Source organism: Saccopteryx bilineata, chromosome 3 (assembly GCF_036850765.1).
Source record: "Saccopteryx bilineata isolate mSacBil1 chromosome 3, mSacBil1_pri_phased_curated, whole genome shotgun sequence".
NCBI lineage: Eukaryota > Metazoa > Chordata > Mammalia > Chiroptera > Emballonuridae > Saccopteryx > Saccopteryx bilineata.
In genome coordinates, this window is record NC_089492.1 from 13579587 (window position 1) to 13600275 (window position 20689).

The 20689-nt window shown below is 49.0% G+C and overlaps 1 protein-coding gene across 3 annotated transcripts in view; it reads left to right on the forward strand.

The window, feature by feature from the left end:
• Positions 1–20689, forward strand: part of ANXA13 (annexin A13) — a 48491-nt gene that overhangs the window by 25647 nt on the left and 2155 nt on the right. For all 3 annotated transcript variants that reach the window (XM_066265720.1, XM_066265721.1, XM_066265719.1), the window contains 8 exons: positions 3819–3913; positions 6470–6640; positions 8921–8954; positions 9057–9136; positions 10979–11047; positions 11466–11567; positions 16284–16359; positions 19066–19178. In XM_066265720.1, coding sequence (XP_066121817.1) covers positions 3819–3913; positions 6470–6640; positions 8921–8954; positions 9057–9136; positions 10979–11047; positions 11466–11567; positions 16284–16359; positions 19066–19178 — 740 coding nt within the window. The remainder of the gene's footprint in view (positions 1–3818; positions 3914–6469; positions 6641–8920; positions 8955–9056; positions 9137–10978; positions 11048–11465; positions 11568–16283; positions 16360–19065; positions 19179–20689) is intronic.

The window sequence follows — 20689 nt, forward strand, 5'->3', positions numbered from 1 at the left end:
CAGGACAGGAGGGAAGACACAGGGAGAAGGCCATGTGAAGACGGGCAGGACAGGAGGGAAGACACAGGGAGAAGGCCATGTGAAGACGGGCAGGACAGGAGGGAAGACACAGGGAGAAGGCCATGTGAAGACGGGCAGAGACAGGAGGGAAGACACAGGGAGAAGGCCATGTGAAGACGGGCAGGACAGGAGGGAAGACACAGGGAGAAGGCCATGTGAAGACGGGCAGAGACAGGAGGGAAGACACAGGGAGAAGGCCATGTGAAGACGGGCAGGACAGGAGGGAAGACACAGGGAGAAGGCCATGTGAAGACGGGCAGGACAGGAGGGAAGACACAGGGAGAAGGCCATGTGAAGATGGGCAGGACAGGAGGGAAGACACAGGGAGAAGGCCATGTGAAGACGGGCAGAGACTGGAGAGTCACAGACAAACCAAACCACACTGAGGACTGCGGCAGCCTCCAGAGCCTCGGTGGCGGGGGTGGGGGTGGGGCTGACACCACAATCTCAGACTTCTAGTCTCCAGAATTTTGAGGGAATAAATGGCTGTTGTTTTGAGCCCTCGAGTTGGTGGGTATTAATACAGCCTTGGGAAGCTAACACAGCAAGCAAGTGGAAAATAATGATCCCCCAGGCAGACAAAATTCTCCTTCATTTATTACTTCATCTGTCTTGCCTGCACCTCTATTTCCAAAGGAGAAACTGAGGGACTGGAAAGCCCAGTGGTTTTTTTTGGGGGGGGGTTTGTATTTTTCTGAAGCTGGAAACGGGGAGAGACAGACAGACTCCCGCATGCGCCTGACCGGGATCCACCCGGCACGCCCACCAGGGGCAACGCTCTGCCCACCAGGGGACGATGCTCTGCCCCTCCGGGGCATCACTCTGCTGCGACCAGAGCCACTCTAGCGCCTGGGGCAGAGGCCAAGGAGCCATCCCCAGCGCCTGGGCCATCTTTGCTCCAATGGAGCCTTGGCTGCGGGAGGGGAAGAGAGAGACAGAGAGGAAGGAGGGGGTGGGGTGGAGAAGCAAATGGGCGCTTCTCCTGTGTGCCCTGGCTGGGAATCGAACCCAGGTCCCCCGCACGCCAGGCTGATGCTCTACCGCTGAGCCAACCGGCCAGGGCCAGCCCAGTGGTTTAACAGAAAAGACTGGCCCATGGGCACTACAGGTGGGGCTGCAGGCAGCCCCCCGGCTCAGGGAGACAGGCTGTGGCGAGCACGTGGCACCTGCACACAGGAAAGCTGGGCCCTGCCCCCGGTTCACTGCAGGCACCGCTCATCGGGCGCGTAGGCCCTGGTGTGAAGTGGAGGGCGCTTCAAACCCGGCGACCTTCATCCTGCTGAAACTCAGCTCGGTAGCTTCCCAGAAAACTGCTGGGGAAGGAAATGCCAGGCGGCCCTCCAGCTCTCCTGAGGCCGGGGACCACCCTGCTCTGACCTCTGCTGTGTAATTACCACACAGTGTCCGCCGCACAGCCAGGGCTGAGCTTCCTCCTGCTCTCACGCTCTAACCAGTCTTTCCCAGAAGCATGGGGACTGGCCCTGGTGCCTCAAACCATTGTGAATGTTTACAGGAAATTGTCGGGCAGCACAGACAGCTTAAATGACACACATATTGTGAAATGTGAGATGAGGTCACTGTTCAGTTAATCGCTTCTCGCTTCTCGGTTGGGTAGTGGGAACGGCTCCCGGGATGAACCTGAGACCCAGACTCGAAGGGCTGGAGGGAAACCGAGTCATGGCCACACCTCCCCGTGCCTCCAGGCTTCTGCTGAGCCCTCGCCGGTCTGCTTTGCTCTCTGGTCTCTCTTTTTAAAGCATTCCAGGAAAGGAAGTATAAACAACATTACTTTTTGAATTTAAACTCTATTTTCCTGAATTATCCAGATACAGATTGACTGGAGCCTCAGGGTAGAGGGTTTCCTATTAGTTCCTGCTGCATACAGCCTGCCTGGGTAGCACACGCAGCCTGAACCAATGTAGAGACGAGCTTCAGTCCCCGTGCAGCACAGACCTCTCTGTTCGTTCATCCACTCCCTCATTCGTTCATGTACGCATGCACTTGAATGTTCATTCACTCAGCAAGTCACCTGCTAAACTCTGTGAACGTAGCAGTGAGCAGAACCCCTTGCTCCCACGAAACTTGTCGTGTGGCCTGGCAGACAGGACAGAGAAGCGAGTGGGTTCAGTCCTACAGGAGGAGTAGGAGTGAACACGACGGTCAAAGATGCAGGTGTTCCAGGTAGAGGGAACAGCCCGGGCTAAGACCCCGAGGTGGGAAGGAAAGTGTTCCTTGTTCGAGGGGTTGCAAGTGGTTCGTAGAACTGAGGGAAGGGAGGCCTGGGAGCGGGTGAGTGGAGACAGACAAGACTCTGAGAAGCAGGTAGAAACGAATCCAAAAGGCTTCGCATGCCCCACTACAGAGTTGAGAATTTATCCTAGATATAAAGGGGCCTGGGTGGAAAGGGTTGAAGCAAGAGAGTGAGCAGGCTGGTCTGCTCCTCAGAAAGGTCATCTTGGAGACAGTGAATGCTGATTGGAGAAGGTGAGAGCAAGGCAGAAACCCGACCAGTTGTGCTGAGCAGTGCAGCAGAGGGGGAAATGGTGGGGCTGGGTGGGTGTGAGAGGTGAAGTAGTGAGGGCTTAGTGGTGACCACCTAGGTGTGGGGTGAGGGAAGAAGAGGAAGCCAGGAATGCACCCCAGCTTCCTGGGGGCCACAAGGGATGACAACGGTAAGGGCCCAGGCCTGAGGTGCAGGGGCCACGGACCCCAGCAAGGGCAGCCCACACGGGAAGAAAGGGACAGATTCAAGAGGTTTTTACGAGAAAAAGAAATCCCTTTTGAGGTGAAGTTTCTGGCACTCAGAAGTTTAAAAAGAAATAATGATACAGAGGAAGTAACTGGATACACATTCCGTAGGTGACACTGCAGGAGAAAATGAAGAGGAACAACATAAATAACAGTGTTGGAACCAAACCAGAATGAGGCAGGCAATTAACCCCTGCTATTTTTACAAGTGAACTCATCCTAGAATGTTGTGTTTCTCTAATTGAAATCAAACGGCTAGATCTTCCCAGAACTGTCAAGGTGGAGTGGATCCTTAAGACTAAGTGAACAGTCCATCACCGTGGTCAATTTAGAACATTCTCATCGCCTCTGAGAGAACCATCCCGTTCTTTAGCTCTCCGCCCCATCCCCCACCCACCCTACCCCAGCCACAGGCCTATGCCCCATCTCTGCAGGTTTTCCTCTTCTGGACTTTCCTGTGAATGGAGTCCTTTACCGTGTGGCCTTCTGCGACTGGCTTCTTTCACCTAGCAAAATGTTTTCAATGTTCATTAGTATTGTGGCAGGTTTGGTACTTCACTCCTTTTCCTGGCTGAATAATATTGCACTGTATAGCTATCCTGAATTTTGTTTATTCATTTGTCCACTGATGGACACTCAGGTTGTTTCTACCTTTTGGCCATTATAAATAATGCTGCAATGAACATTCATGCAAAAGTTTTGTGTGGACAGTTGCTTTCATTTCCTCTTGAGTAATCCGTCTGGAAGTGAAATGAAAGAATAGGTCATAAACTCCTTCCTCTGACCACCATGATACCCAGCGCTGTGCTTCATGCAGTGTAAGGCCTCCACGGATGTTTCTCAAGTGAGTGAAAAGAACACAGTTCTCCACGAGACATTTCAGCTTAAGGGCCCACCTAGGTTCCACCGCAGCCTCTGGCCACCGCCCTGGCTTCCTCAGATTTGACTAAACTAAATCTCTCTCTCGTGTTTCGTCCGCTCTTAGTTTGTTTCTTTCTCTTGCCCTTTAGGAACAGATGAAGCAGCCATCATTGAAATCTTATCAAGCAGGACATCGAATGAGAGGCAACAAATCAAGCAAAAGTACAAGGCAACGTACGGCAAGGTGAGTCCCAGGGTCCTCGCAGGCGAGCAGGCAGCCTGGGCCCTGACTTCTCTGCACCTTCTAGGTCCCCAGGCAGCGGGTGGCATCCTGACAGCTCTACTGAGGTGGCCCAAGAGGAAAAAACGGAATAACTATTTAAAACTTTAATTGACTTCAGAAAAACTGAAATTGCCTTGTTAACTTAATAGCCTGTAAAATCAGTGTTCTTTAACTCATTATTTTTTAAATTGACTTCATTTTTCTATTAACCCCTCTGTTCTTTTTTTGCCACTCATTTGGCTGAACTCCACATACTGACTTACAGAGAGGCCAGTGATTTGAAAATCAGCTTTCATGAGTGGGTCTTTATATAAGAATTCTTCATTTTTTTTTTCAGCTGTCTTTAAGAATGATATATCCTTCATAAGTGACAATTACAACTAGAAAATATATATTCATTTCATTCAGCCTCGCCTTTTTACTCTCTTAACATTTTCTTTCCTTTTTTTTTTTTTTGGTTAATGGTATTGTGTATAGAAATCTTAAGTATGAATTAGGCTTTATATTTTTATTATTATAAAATGAACATAATTTAACCTTTCTTAATATCCTTAGCATGATCAGGATGCAAACTAAATGTTAATTATCATGTATTCTGACCCATATTTATGAAACCTTTAGGTTCCATCACTCCACATATATATCAATAGATGTAGAAACGGGGATGGATCTTCTTACTTATTTGACATTGGGCAGGCAACGATCTCTTTAGGCCTCGGTCTCTTCACAGACAGGATGAAAATGATAACTCCCCGGCCCTCTCAGGTTGCTGGGAGACCCCCGCAGGAGAAGGCCAGCAGCACCTGTCAGTGCAGAGGAGCTATGCCGGGCACGAATGTCTGCATTTTGCAGAGAGGAAAAGTGGTGCCCATTTGCTTACACGATGTATAAAAAAGTCTCACACACACGGGAAGCGAAAGAACCAGGACTCCAGGCCCAGCGCTCACTCCTGGGGAGCCCATCGCCCCGAGACGAGCCATTTCGTTATACACCAAGTGGCCCAGCTGGCTGTGCTTTCCTCGTCTTTCTGCTTCTCTCTTCACAGTCGGGCTTGTCAATGTCACTCATTGATGACACCATGGAAAATTAGTGAATCTTCAGTTCAGCTGCCTTTAATGGAATTGAATGATGCGGAACCCCCATCCGTGCCAGGCTGCCTGACTAGAGCAGCCTCACGTGCCGTGTCTGTCTCTACTGTAGCAGTATGGGAAGTCAGACGCAGGCTTCTTCACTTTTACTGTGAAATAAGAATAAAGGGGGTTCAAGTGAGGGCTTCGGGGCTCCGCTAAAGATAAAGTGGGCAGGCCCGGGCACAAAGCTTCGTAGTGCCAACATCTGCCAATCACGTGCTCGCTTTCCAGTCTCAGCTGTTCCGGAGGGTGAGACTGCCGGAGAGGCGACCTAGAATCACAACATCGCGAAGCTAGGAGACGTGAGAGACGTTAGATAGAAGTCCCCATGCCAAATGAAGAATATCATGCCAGAGAGAATATCTATCCTAGGGTGACAGAGCTAGTTAGCAGGAAAACCAGGATGAGAGCTGAGATGTCATGAGCCAGCTTCTGTGTCCAAACTGAATGTAAACACACAAGGATTTGTTTTCATGCCTGTGGCTTGTAAGAGTAGGCAGCTGATTCTTTTCCCTGCAGTTTTATATATAATAGGCCCCTTAGCTGCACAACACACGTTCCAAGACCTCCAGAGGATGCCTGAGACCTAATGGGTCCTGTTTCTCCTATACATATACATCTATGATAAAGTTTAATTTATAGATGAGGCCCAGGAAGAGATCAACAACAATAATAATCAAATAGAACAATTGTAACAATGTGCTTTAATAAAAGTTATGTGGATGTGGCATTATTAAGTAAAATAAGGATTACTCGAACACAAGCACTTCAATACCACGCTAGTCGATCTGATCATTGAGACAGCTACTAGGTGATCCTTTCAGGATTTAACAAGAAAACCAAGTGACTACACATCTGTCGGCCCAAGGTTTATTCTTATTGTCCCCTGCAATGATCAATAGTGTCCCCCTTTCACTCTCAAAAGCATTGCCACTTGGGTGACAAATTATCTGGTCCCCCTAGAAATTAGAAACCTGTATTTCAGTCCTTTCTGGCCAAGTGTTGGGGGCGAGTCTGTCTTTCTGAGGTCAGTAAATAGGGATAATGCCAATACTTCTCCGGCCAGGGCTGCTTTGAGGATCAGTGAGAAAGCTCTCCAAACCACAGATATTTGGCAAATGCTGCTTGTTATTGGGGCCTCCAGATCTGAGCAGGGGATCTTCTCTCTGCCTCTCAGCCAGTCCTGGGGGGACATGGATGGGTAGTCAGGGCGACCACTGTCCCCTGGAGCAGGTCACGTGTGTCTATGGAGCTCCTGTGTCCATCCTGCCTCGAGTGTGTAGGGCAGGTTTCCTGTCGGCCCTGAGGCCACGCAGCGGGGAAAGGAGACACCTGCCCCTCTCCTCTCGGGGCATTCCCACTCGGGGCTTTCAATGTCTTCCTACAGGACCTGGAGGAGGTGCTCAAGAGTGAGCTGAGTGGAAATTTCAAGAAGACAGCCTTGGCCCTTCTGGACCGCCCCAGCGAGTACGATGCCCGGCAGCTGCAGAAGGCCATGAAGGGTCTGGGCACGGATGAGGCAGTGCTCATCGAGATCCTGTGCACGAGATCCAATAAGGTTAGTCCGAGCCGAGTCCCACCCCGCCCCAAGGGAGCGTCCATACACCCCGCAAAGAGGGTCGTAGCAGCCAGTAAGGAGTCTACACTCGGCCTCCCTCCCACGGGGTGAGCAAGTCTCTGGGCAGAAATGTGCCCCCTTGGCCCATGCAGCACAGATGCTTCCTCCAATCCTCTGGCTATCAATCTTGGGTTACTACCACTGGCTTGACATAATAGATCCTCGCCAAAGTGCTGTGCCAATGCAGCCTTTGTTTTCCTAAATGGACCCACGTAAGTTTTACATGCAGCAGGTGAGATTCTACCTCCCCCTCCCCGCCTGACCCTGCAGTTCTTCTGGAATGAATCATGCAGTAAGCGGCCCAAACACGTGTGGGTGGCTGCCTCGTCCGCGGCTCTGTCTAGCACGGAGCACTGGGGAGGAGGGCTGTGCAGGGGAGTCCTGTGGCTGCTGGCACCTCTCCGGAGGCCGGTGTCCTTCTATCTGCAGACCTCTCTCCTTGTCCCTTGGGCACATGTCACACACTCAGCAGCTGAAAAGGACATTTGCTAAGGCCCCAGGGGAAGCCCACTTGGCTTTGGTTCTGGAAGCAGCGAGGGCCAAGGAATTCATCCAGAGTAAAGAGGGTCTACAAGTCATTATCTGGAGACCCCCACCCTCTTCCACAACCACCCATCATGGTAGAATAGGGAGCCCCAGCAAGAAAAATGCCAGAAAATCCCATTTTTGAGGACTCCAGGTGGGAAACAGTAACCGTGGCCGGAGTGGAAAGCAATAGCGCTTTGCCTTTGAAACTGGAAAAGCCTTGCGTGCCGGCGCCTGCGCTGTCTGCTTCCGCTCTGCCTGTGCTGCGCCCACAGCCACGAGCCACCTCCCGCTGGAAACCCCTCTCCGGAGCTTGCCTGCACTGCTTTACTGCCAGCAAGATGATAAAAACCCGCCATTTCTGGGAGTTTCCGTTTAGGCTTGTGCCTAAGAGGGGGGTTAGCAAAGGGCAGTGGCATCTGTTAGTCCAATAGTCACGCAATTTTCCCTGCTGGGCATCCCCGCCCTTTCCAGAAGCCCCACAGCCCCACAATCCCCAGTCCCCTCGAGGAGGCGAGGAGGCGTCCAAGATCAGGGCAATCAGCAGCCTGAAGGTTAACTTAATCATTATTTTTTGAATACATTGGGTCATATGCTGTTCCCTCTCTGCCTAATATCTTTGAAGTCCTGGTCTCAAACAACAAGCAAAGCCCTTTATTGTCAATCAAGTAGATCTGAGAGTGGCCCCCCAGGGCAGGTAGACCCTGGTAGTGGGTTGGAAGAGGAGAAAGGGGGGGATCTGCTTAGATACAAGTAATCACCTGCTCCCCTCCCCCATCCACCTTCCCTCCCACCCACCAAAGCGCAGGAGGAAGGGTGCTTATCACTGCTATTGTCAGCCCACTCCAGCACCTTCTCGCATGGTTGCAGGCTGACTCTCATTTTAAACAGCTGCAGGTGATGCCGTGAGAAAACGTCCGCTCTTATACACTGCGGGTTCAAGTGTAAACTGAGGCAGCTCCTGAGTCATTGGCACCAGTCCTCGAACTATAAAGCGATCGTTCCCAGGACACACCCTGCATACAAACTCACCCACCAGCACGCTCGCATGCAACAAATTGTTTACTGAAGAAAGCCTTGTTTGAGGTAGAGAAAAATTGCAAACAGCTTAAATGTTGGTCAGATGGAGGCTGGCTGAACAAAGTGTGTTTATTGCAGGATTTTGTATCCATTTATGAAATGCTAGGTAACAATGTATGAGCATAGCTGGACCTCCAAGATATATTATGGAGTGACAAAATAAGTCAAAGTACAATATGCTCAGTATTCCACTTTTTAAATGCATACACAAATGATTTTATGTATTTTCAGTAGCACCTATATATATACAAATGCAAAGAAAAATATTTGCAAAGATATGAACTGAACTTCTAACCTTGGCTTACCTGCATTGGGTCAGTGGAGTGAATGCAGTGAGGAGGTAATGAGAGATGTCAGCTCAGCTGTGACATGTCCATCTCTAACTAAGGAGAATGCTCCCATTCCTTGCTTGTGTGGTTTGAAACGTTTGCACAGAGGGGCTCCTTTAAACCTACAGGAACCTGCTCCAAGCCTAGCCCCTGACCCACAGAATGGCCTTCTTTGGGAGCATTCTGTATCTGGAGACAGACCCCTGACTCTTCCCCCTATGTGTCTCTCTGTACCTTATTGATTAACCCATCTTGAGGTACTGATTTTCTTCATTGCCTTTTCTAGGAAATCGTCGCCATTAAAGAGGCCTACCAAAGGTGTAAGTAACCTTTCGTTCTGACACCACATGAAGAATGTTCCGTTCAAAATCCCTCTAGGAAACTAAATCTGCCTTCTCCCCTCCTTTTTTCTTCTTCAAAAGTATTTGACAGGAGCCTTGAATCAGATGTCAAGGACGATACAAGCGGAAACTTAAAAAAAATTCTGGTGTCCCTGCTCCAGGTAAGAGTAAAAAGTCTCATGAGCTTTATGATCTTGGGAAACAGCCCTCAGCACCATGGTACCATGACAAAAAAAAAGCCATGTAGGTTGTAAACATGTCCTTCTTTTATTAAAAATGTTACCAAGGGGCCATCAACCCCCGTGCTGTCAGATCAGCTATTGTGAGAGTATTCGGTCAGGATTTCTCCCACGGTGATAATTTGGTCGCTTGCAGCCTACAATCGTTTTTTGTTGAGTTATCTCATTGAGTATCACCACCTCGTTTTGCCAATAAGGAAACTCAAGCCTGGCGAGGACAGCCGGGTAACCTGTCCAGGTTTACACAAAGTAAGACGCAGCCCAGGAGCCAGAACCAGACCATCGGACCCCAGGGAGGGCCCTCTCCACAACACAGCTCTGCACTCACTTCCAGGATTCAGCACGAGTCTCGGCCTGCAGGAACCACTGCAGGAGCTCAGCCAGGGAAGTGGGGCTTTCAGAACTGGGCCCGCAGGACCCAGCTCCCAGGCCTCCAGCCAGACAGCATCTGGACTCTCATGGACACATCCTCCTGATTAGCTGTGTGCCTTTATTCTGTTTCCCTCCCCTCAATTTGAGTAGACTGGCAGCAGAGAAGCCATGGAGTGGCCTTCAACTATACAGTAGTAGGAAGTATATAAGTGTTCTCCTGTGTGTAACAGATTGCCACAAATTCAGCAACTTGAAACAACACAGACCTATAATCTCGCAGTTCCTATAGACCAGGCATCCTATTATGGGTTAGCTGAGTCCTTTGCTCACGGTGTCACCAGGCTGAAATCAAGATGTTGACCAGCGCCACTATTGCATCTGGGGACCTGGGTCCTCTTCCAACCCAGGCTCACTGGTGGTTAACAGGTTTCAGCTCCTTGTGGCTGTATGAGTGATGTCCCTGTTTTCTTGGTAGCTGTCAACCAGAGACCACTGTCAGCTCCTGGAGGCCATCTGCAGTCCCTCTGCTATGCCACCACTATTCAAAGCATGGCGAGTTGCTTTCTTCCAGGCTGGCAGGAGTTTATCTCTCTGACTTCCTTCATCTCTGGACTTTTAAGAACTCACATGATTAGGTCAGGCATGCCAGGATATAATCTCTTTTGATGAACTCAACTGATTGGGGATCTTACGCACATCTGCAAACACCCCCTTCACCATGTTAACACAACAGGAGTGATATTCCATTATAGTCACACATCTCACCCACACTTGAAGGTGTGGGTATTGGGGTCACCTTAGAATTCTCCCTGCCAGAATGGGCTTAGATTAGACTTCAAGACCTTCCATGATCAACATTCAGAGTTCTTCAGGACTGGGACCCTCAGAGGTGAACTTAAATATTTTGGAAGGAAGACTATTAGCTTTCCAGTGACTGACTGTAGGGGACATTGTAAGGTTGCTTTCAGCCCACTTAAGAGGTCATTGGGGTTATGAATGATCTGATTTTGAAAGAAAGAAAGAGAGAGAGAGAGAAAGAAAGAAAAAGAAGGAAAGAAAGAAAGAAAGAAAAGGAAGGGGAGAGAGAGAGGAGAAAGAGAGAAGGAAGGAAGGAAGGAAGGAAGGAAGGAAGGAAGGAAGGAAGGAAGGAAGGAAGGAAGGAAGGAAGGAAAGAAAGAAAGAAAGAAAGAAAAAGAAAGAACAAGTGTTGTCGAGAAACTACTCTGTTTACCAGTTGTGTCCAAAAGATGGCAGCAAAGAGCAGCACTTTGCCAGGCTGAGTCTCCCTCAGAGGCCCTTCTGGGATCACCCCCCAGCTTTCCAGGTGCCCCCTTTTTGTGTTTTATGCTCAGGCCGGAACCCAAGTTAACAGCAAGGTGTTGATTTTTCTAGGCTAACCGCGATGAAGGAGAGGATGTGGACAAAGACCTCGCTGGCCAGGATGCCAAAGACCTGTACGATGTAAGTGTGCCAGTGTGCCAATCTCAGCAGCATCTTTTTTAAAAAGTATTAGCATTATTTTTCAACAAATGTTTCTTATTTCATGCAAATGGGAGCTACTGCTACTCAGGAAATATGTATGCTCTTTAAAATATTTTGCATATGAACAGTCTTTACAAATATAAAAGAATTATTTCTATTTTTATACGCAGAGGTTAACCACCTCCGATCTATCTTGTAATAAGGCAAAGTATAAATAACATAAATCAATACATGAAGTATATGCACAGGTTAAAAGTTGAAAGTGTTAAGTCAATTAATTTGGCTTCTATTCAGTGCATATTTTATCATTTCCTGTGCATGAGGCCGGGTCCCAGCGCTGTCTATTCAGTCTTTCTGCAAAAGGCTTTTGACAAAATGTTTGTATTTGACCCTCGAGGCAGGGGAAGGCCGCTGGGGCACTGATGAACTTGCCTTCAATGAAGTCCTGGCCAAGAGGAGCTACAAGCAGTTACGGGCCACCTTTCAAGCCTATCAAATTGTGAGTAATTAAGTACCAGGGCACGGAGCTCACATTGAAATGGAGTCTTAAGTCATCTGCAAGAGATGCCACAATCTGGGATTTGGAACTGGGAGCAGAGGGGTTGTTTCACAGCACTGGTTCTCAATCAGGGGTCATTTTGCCTCACCCCAGGGACATTTGATAGGGTCTAGGAACATTTGGGCTTGTCACACTATGTACTACTAGCCTCTGCAGGTGTCCCCAAACTACAGCCCGCGGGCCACATGTGGCCCCCTGAGGCCATTTATCTGGCCTCACCGCATTTCCGGAAGGGGCACCTCTTTCATTGGTGGTCAGTGAGAGGAGCACTGTATGTGGCGGCCCTCCAACGGTCTGAGGGACAGTGAAGTGGCCCCCTGTGTAAAAAGTTTGGGGACCCCTGTTCTAGAGGGTCGAGGCCAGGATGCTACTAGACATCTCACAATGCACAGGACAGCCCCCACAACAAAGAATCAGTCAGCTCCAAATGGAGTGCCGCGTTTGGGAGACACTGCTTTATCACAGAGGCCATGAAAGCAGAGAGGCGTCAAGCTTAGGAGCAAAGTCCTAGCATCAGAGTGCCCAGGTTCAGATCCTGGTTCTACCGCTGGCCAATGAGCTGGCCCCTCCATCCTCATTTGTGAAACAGGAACCATGATCGTTACCATCACACCCTCAGAAGTTTATTTTATGAGCTAAAGAAGATCAACACAAAAGCTCAGGACAGTACCTGGCATGTGGTAAGCATACAGACGTTTGCTGTTATCACCATTCTAATTTATAGTCCTTACCACTCCCAAGATGGATGTGATATGTCTCAGAGATATGCTCCTGAAAAGATGTGTATAAATTGCTCTTACGCAATTTTTTTTAAATCTGAAGATAATTTTAAGCCGACAAGGCGAGTTAGATATTTCAAGGCACTTAATGGTGAGTCCTTCCCTGAAAATCAGGCTTTAATTGCAAGAAGCCTTTTGGGGAATATCAGATTTTATTTGAGTCTCCTATTTTACACATGCAGAATGCTTTTAACTATTCAAAGCACTTCTGCGCCCTGTATCTCATTTCGATTTCACAATAATACTGTAACTATAATGTAGGCTGAACAGCCATTATTACCACAACTGCTGGACGAGGGAAGGCTGTTGTGAGTAAGGAGCCATCTGTAACTTATCAAGACCACACAGCAAGTCGGTAGCAGAAAGGGGATGAGAACGGCGAGATTCCCCAGGCTGAGCTCCTACCTCAGCTGGAGCTGGCCGCTCCTCACTCGAAAGACTGTTTCCTATGTGTTGCCAGCAGATCAAAAGGCAATAAAGCTTTGGAATTTTATCATCACTGTATATAAGCCTTGCGGGCCCTCTGCTTTCAAATTGTGCCCAGAGTGACGATCAAAGGCAGCTGACCCTGCACTCCCAGGGTCTCTGAGCTGTGTAGACTGAGCCGAAAAACTTCTCTATGACCTAGCCCTTCTTCCCGTGTGACTGGGCTCCGTGGACGGAGGTTTGGAGGATGGCTGTCATTGGTGATGACTATCAAAACACACATACACGTGAGTGTGTGTGCGTGTGCGTGTGTGTGTGTGTGCATGCCTACTGATTACCTGACTAAGGATATGCTCTAGACCAATAGTTCTCAAAATCAATCCTGAAACAGCAGCATCAAAATCACATGACAACATGTTAAAATGAAAATTCTCAGTCCCCAGCCTGGACCTACGGAGTCAGATTCTCTGGGGTGGGGGACCTACGGTCTGCGTTTTAACAAAGTTCCAACTTCTGATGCATATCAAAGTGTGACAAGTCTGTTCTGTGCTACTAGCTGTACGACCTTGAGCAAGTGCTACAGGGTTCTGCGCCTCAGTTTCTGCGACCATGAAATAGGGATAATGATAGTCCCTATATCACTGGGCTAGTAATGGTTAAATGAAGGAACAGAAGTAGAGCACTTAATCCTCAATGTGCTATGACAGCTCAACAGACAGGAGCAGTTGGGAGGAGTCGCCCTCTGAGAACCCACAGTGTTAAAAATCAGAGCTTGCCTGTCCTGTGGAGGTGCAGTGGATAAAGCATCTACCTGGAATGCTGAGGTCACCGGTTAGAAACCCTGGGCTTGCCCAGTCCGGCACATATCGGAGTTGATGCTTCCTGCTCCTCCCCAATCCCCCTCCTCTTTAAAATAAATAAATAACATATTTTTTAAAAAATCAGAGCTAAAGCTTAGATGGACAATAAGATAGTCTGTTGCTTTGATGATTCTTTACATGAAACCAGTTCAAAAATGCTGCCTATTCATCTGTTCCAAAACTCCTGCTGGAACATCATTTATCTTGATCCTTTTATCTTCAATTTCATCCTCAGAGTTCACCCGATCTTCGGACCGCACTTCCTTACGTTTTCTCGTGGTCTCTGGCTAAAAGCACTACGATGCTAGAGTCAGATCACTGGCACATATTATGTGGCATAGGTTGTCCTGGTATAGAGCTGAAGTGTAATTTCTGGCACAAGACCTCAGAGTTTTGCCCTCTATCTGCCCTGTACGCCTGAGTCTTAAGTACTGATGCGCTCAGAAACCCCAGCCCAAGCAACAGGGGTTTCCCAACTCTGCTGCAAGATCATTACAGCCCCAAGTCTACCAAAGACGAAAGGTATATATAGTTATAAAGCCAAACAGGGCTCGGTATACAGTGTAGGGGCCCTGAGCCCGGGCTCCCACTCCCCACCGTGCCCTCTCTGTTTCTCCCTCCCCTTTAAGTGTTCCTAAGCCCGTTCCAGGGTCCTTATCCCCTGAATTGCTGTAGCCAAAGCCAAAGGATAGGGTTCTGCTGTGGGCACCCAACCATCAGTCTGGAGGAACTGGTTTTAATTCCCTATTTTTCTCATCTCCCTACCTGCTTAACTAGAAGAAGCCTTTGAAGTTGGTCTGGAATTCACCCCACAGTGTGTTTCTGTGCTGGGATCAGAAAACCTGGTTCTGTCCAAAGAACCTCCTAAGAATTAAGTGTTCCCAGAAGTGAAAAGTACGACATTTGCAAAGAAGAGTCATAACTGCTGGGAGGTGCCTTAGTAGAGGGGCATGGGGCAGGAGGGAGGTGGAGAGGCGAGAGCACCGTCTTCTCGTGGTGTTGGGTGAGTAGTGCCCCCTGGCATTGTGCAAAGATGAGACCCAGAGAGGGCCAGAATACGGAACCCCTCCCCTGCCTGCCCTCCTGCTTTTATCTGCTGCGTAGGCTAAGCTTCTACAGAGACTTGAAAAGCACTGTCTGGCCCAGTATTAACAATAGAAACAAAGTGTTTTAATGTGAGGATTTTTTCAATAAACACAGACCGGCATGAATACAATGCCCTCTGGAAATACAGTATAATCTCAGTCCACAAAACAAGAACCCTGTTCATAGAAAGTGACACCAGTGTCTCCTGAAACACCAGCCCCCACACCACACCCCTGAACGAGGTGACAGCCCTCCAACCTAGTCCCCAGATGTGCGAATCACTGTGAGCTCAGGCAAGAGGGCTTCGCTAACCCTGGGCCCTCCCCCCCACGTCTACTGTGCTCACATCACAAAGAATGCTTTATTTCCCTGAGTGTTCAGAATAAACTACATAAACTCCACTGGTGTGTCCTCCAGGGCCCCAACTATTTATATAATCACAATTGTGTCATATCCTCTAAAGATAATTTTTAAGAAAAATAATTCCATTTATTTTTTATATTTTTTTATTTTTAGAGAGGAGAATGAGAGAGAGACAGAAAGAGAGAAAGAGAGAAACATTAATTTGTTGTTCCAGTTATTTATGCATTTATTGGTTGATTCTTGTATGTACCCTGACTGGGGATAGAACCTGTAATCTTGTCCTATCGAGACAAGGTTCTAAGCAACTGAACTACGGGGCCAAGGAAGATGTTTCAGTATTTCTAATACTTAGACTCATTTCCCAAACCCAACAAAAAGTTCTCCTTTCTCTTTCTTTGCCCGCCGTGAGCATGGCCCAGGCCACAGCCATGTTAAGTGTCGTCATACTTTACTCTGAACTTCAGCTTCTATAAATATTTGGAAAGAAACCTAATGTATCATGCTGTGCAGAGCGATATGCAAGCTGGTGGTGAATACAGGACCGTTTGGAATCACCCCAGAACAAATGAAAATGGCATTTGATGTGGCCAGACCTCCGCGTCTAGCCCACGCACCCCGCTCTATCAGAAACATGATTAGACGACATTCTTACCACGGACTTCACAGCCTCTATTTATTTTGCCCAAATTGTAGGAGACTGAGTCCTCCGTCCTGGGCAAAGGAGACCAGGCAGGTGTGGGTAAGATGATTACAACCACGGCTTCCTGGAAAATTAGACATGGAAAGAATTTTTTAAAAACACTTAGGAAACTCAATACTATAAACATTAAGAATTATTGATATAGCCTATGTTCCTTGTCCATCCACTCCCTGATTTTACAGAGGGGGACACTGAGGCTCAGGGTATGGTCCTGACTGGGGTCAAAGCCATCAGGGGGCAAATCTGGACTAACTCCTCAGCCATGCCTGCCCCCACTCAAATGGGGGGGCAGCCACCTTCAGCCCTGCAAGCCATGAAGACAGATAGGAGCTCCTTAAGCCCATGTGGCCAAATCTGGAAGGGTTAGCGCTTTTTGTAGGGGAAGAACCCCAAGTGCACTGGAAGTACCTCCCGAACTAACGGCTGGACTTTGTCTCTCCAGCTCATCGGTAAGGACATCGAAGAGGCCATCGAGGCAGAGACGTCGGGAGACCTGCAGAAGGCCTACTTAACTCTCGGTACAGTCGGGCTGGGAGGGCCCCTGACTTGGGATGGGCTGTCCGGAGACTGATTCAGAGACGCAAGTTTGTTTGGAACTGTTTTGGGAACAACACATCTAAGCAGCATTGGGCAAGGGAGAGAATGAAAATGATACAATTACAACAGGGGCTTTCCTGGTCCCCAAGGAGTCCTGAAGCCGGGATGTCCAAAGTGGAGGCAAGGGGCCCAGGTCTAAGTGGAGACAAGGGGCCCAGGTCTTTGCACCCCATGCCGAGCAGAGGTGTTTGCAACCTCGGGTAAGGCTGCTCCCTCCTCGGAGGACAATTCCTGGGAAAGGACTCAGTTGTGAGCAGCCAGCCACCCGCACTTGGACTGAGTGCCATTGTCCTGAAGAGGTCACCTGGGGTACACACCATGGCATCCACTACAGTCCCACTGAGACTGCAGGTCCCTGAGATCACCTGTCAACAGCCTGGGACCACTGTCCAGGCTCAGGGAGCAGTATGGGGTTCACAGGGCGCACATTCCAAAGTGCCCAGCTTCTGGATTCACGAACAAGTTCCTGCACCTACCTGGTGGCTCGAGGGTGTCTTTTTCCATTTGTTTCCCTTCATCGTGTGGGATGAATGAGGCCTGTTTAGAAAGAGATGGGAGGGAGACCAGATCTTGACCGTGCCAACGAGTGCCAGGGCCTTCTCTCCAGGTGGAGCCCAGAGGCAGGAAATAGCAGAGAGAGATGGGCCCGGGGCTGAGGCCGGGGCTGGCAGGCCGCTTTCTCTTCCCTGCAAGCCCAGGAATGAAGGCATTGTCCATTGTCCACACTCCTGGGGCAGGGAGACCAGGGCACCGTCCCAAATGGCACAGGAAGGTAGAGCTGCGTCCCCAGAAGATGAGGAGGAACCGAAAAGGCAGCCCTGGAAGTTAAAAAATGTGCTGTAGCTGCCAGCCCTTGTCTTCTCTTTTCTATCTTCTTTCTTTTTCTCTTTCTTTCTTTTTTGTTTTGTTTTGAACACTGTCAGCAATTGGTTATTTAAAAATTTGTCCTCATTTTGTACACAAATTGTCAGGACTTCTGTTGTGATGGCCAGAGGCCTAAAATGCCGGACCCACACAAAGTCCCCGGCTGACTGCCCTCAGGGCTTTACCGGGTGAGAGTCTTCAGTAAACGGAGAGGTCCACTCGTAGCTCAGCTTTGAGGCTCCACACCCTTCCTGTGCTTCCAGGGCAGAGAATCAGGACAACCCCAGAGCTCCCTCAAAAGAGTAATAGTCATCTTTATTAATATTGATTGTTCATGATAAGGAAACCGTTACTAATATGAATGGTTTCAAAACCATTCAGTTCTTTAATATTTATTTAGCACCTGCCTGGGCCAAGGGGAAAGACGCCCGTGTGGGTTCTGAGCGCACGAACGCCAGGCAGACAGACCCGTCAGCAGCGCTTCGTGCTGCACAGGAGAGAGTCTTCAGAAACACGCTGCGAGGTCACTAGCTCAGAATGTCTGGGGGTCGCAGTGAGTCCCAAATACGCTGCTCTTCACATTGACAGGTTCCCCCCATAACCACCACGAGTCAGTGCAGCAGCTTTTAGATTGTTCTTGGGCTAAAGAGGCCAGACACCTGGGTCTGGGTTTTTCTTTTCCACTGACACTCTGATGGCTGACACATGTCCTGTACAAGAAGACGTACCCCCAACTTAGACTCTGTTCCTTTCCCTTCCTCTTAAGCATCCATCCTTTGGGCAATTGCCTAGAAAACAAGAGTTTCCCTTAAGGACACATTAAGACTGTGCATTACATGCTTATGCTGAAATTGTTACTTGTCATTAATCACTGACAATAAAACACGTGAAGCGTTCTACGGTAGTGCCAACAACCTAAAGAGTAAGTGGTCCGTTTCCCCCAAAGTGTTAGTCAATCTGGACCCATACGAGGCTGGGAGGAGGGGAGAGAAGAGTGACTGATCCCCCAGCGATGCACCCTGTCTCCTACTGGGTGAGTCAAAGCCATGTTTCATTATTTTACGGAGCAGATCAAAGCTGGCCGATGGGGGGGGGGGGGGGGGGCAGAAGAGCGCCCCTAGCGGCAGCGCAGGGAGGCGACCTGCAGCCAGGATCAAACGGTTCATCAAGCCCGCATCCCAGATCGCAGACCACGACAGCAGTGGGGGACTTAGAAAGGATCCAGAGATGAGACTCACCCAGCAAACCCAGGGAAAGGACGGAAAGGACAGAAGGCTGTTGGGCCCAGGAAGGCTGGCCGCAATCCAACAGAAGGGATCTCCGAGATTCTGACCTTTTATCACAGCCAGGTTGCCGGCCCCTCTGCTTCCTCTCCTCACCCGCCTCCAGCATCAGAGATTCTCATTTAGATAGATATTTCTGCTGGTGAGAGGCGTGAACTTTGCAGGGAGAGCCCGAGGGTGACCGAGCAACCCTCACCTTCGAAAGATCTTCAGGGGACCAAGAGAGAAGGTTCTTACTCATCAGGAGGGGTTTAGACTGGGTTCTTAGTTGAAGAATCCAGGTGCATTGAGCTGGGGAAACTTCCAGATCCCATTTCACAACAGTATGGAGTTCTCTCCTTTCAAACATCTGCCTCCCAATTCAGTTACCTCCAAGGGTGGCCAGGGTGACACCCTAGGCCATCTCTGTTCCTTCACGGGTCTCCATGTTATTCAACAGGGTGTGACTGTCTCCCTCTCTCTTTTCCCTCCTCCACCCAGTGAGGTGTGCCCGGGACCAGGAGAGCTATTTTGCTGACCGTCTCTACAAGTCTATGAAGGGTGCGGGGACCGATGAGGAGACGCTCATCCACATCTTTGTGACCAGGGCTGAGGTAAGACACCCTCGACCCCAAAGTGGCGGGCTCTGACTTCTCTTTGGGCCACCACAGATGTCATTAACAAAGAGTGTTTACCATGGGCTGGTTTACAGAAAAAGTAAAACAAGGACATCCTTTTCCTTCCCAGACTTCGTGCTATGCTTGTGCTATGCTTTAACCTGTTTTCTTTTTGCAAAAATACAGGATAGAGAGCTGCTTCTATTTTTGTCATCTGTAGCCCCAAAAAGCTCGGGGCGGTGTGCAGAGGGGGCCTGGTCGAGCCCTTCAGGGTTCAGTTTCATTTTATGGAAAACAAAACTGAGACACTGAAAGGTTAGCGCCAGACTAGGTCACCCAGCAGCACAGACAATGAGCTAACAAAGTCCTAACTCCTGAGACCAGTCTTTCCTTGTGCAGAAGCACAACTCTGCACAAGAAACACATCAGTACAAGACAGTGTTTCTCAGCTTTATAAAAATTATCAATTGCTCCACTAAGGAGCCTTTTAGGCCCCAGTTTTTTCCTAATTGTTACTCCCCACATCAAGAAATGTTGACACCGCAGATATACTGATATCTGCTTATGTTCCATTTTTAGGTATTTTTTACATAAAAAGATAGAGTGGGGGTTTTTCCCCACCCTGTAAGAACGAATTTTTGCCCTGTTAGGAATGATATTGTCCCCCTTTGAGAATGCATGGGTATAAGAGAGGGATAGGGGGTGGGTAGCCAAGCTTGGGAGCAGCTGTCAAGATTCATAGCAAATGCTTTGGAATATAGAGTCACATGTAGACGAAAGGACAAAGGAAAGGGGAAACGGCATTTCATCTGCAGTAGGAGAAGCCTTGGAGAATGAAATGTAACCGAGTACTTGAAAGCCACAGACATCTTCCCTCAAAAACACTGTGAAGTGAAGGGGGAAAAGATACCAACCCAAATTCTGGCCCACAGCTTTTGACAAATAACCCTTACCATCTAACACTGTTGGTTTTAAATATGACTTAGCAACAAGACTGTTCTTTCGTTCTTATTTCTATTCCTGGAATTTCTCCTCCCCCTCTTTCTCCTCCTCCTCCACTATTTATAATTTTCTTTCTCTCTTAAAGTCTATGCCACTCTCTCTCTCTCCTCCCTCTTCCCTGTCCCCAATCTCTCTGCTACTCTACCCCAGCCTTCACTCTCTTCTCCGAGGCTCCAAATCTCTCTCTCTCCCCCATTCTTCCAGGTCTCTGTCTTCTCTGACTCTATGTCTCTTAGCAACTCAGCCCGCCAGCCAGTCCTGAGGCACCCAGAGAAGCAGGTTGGTGACAGTGCAGGGCAGGAATTCTAAAAAGTCCCCATCGGAACAGATGGGCCATGGAGTGGTTATTCCAGGACGCTCTGCTCATCTCAGTATTGCCACGTGTCCTGGGTCATCTCCACATGGGGAGCACCCCTCGGATGCTTCAGACCCAGCTAGGTGTAGTTGGCCAGAATCCCCAGTGCCCCCATGCATCGTGGTACAAGGACAGAGCCGCAGTGTGCCCC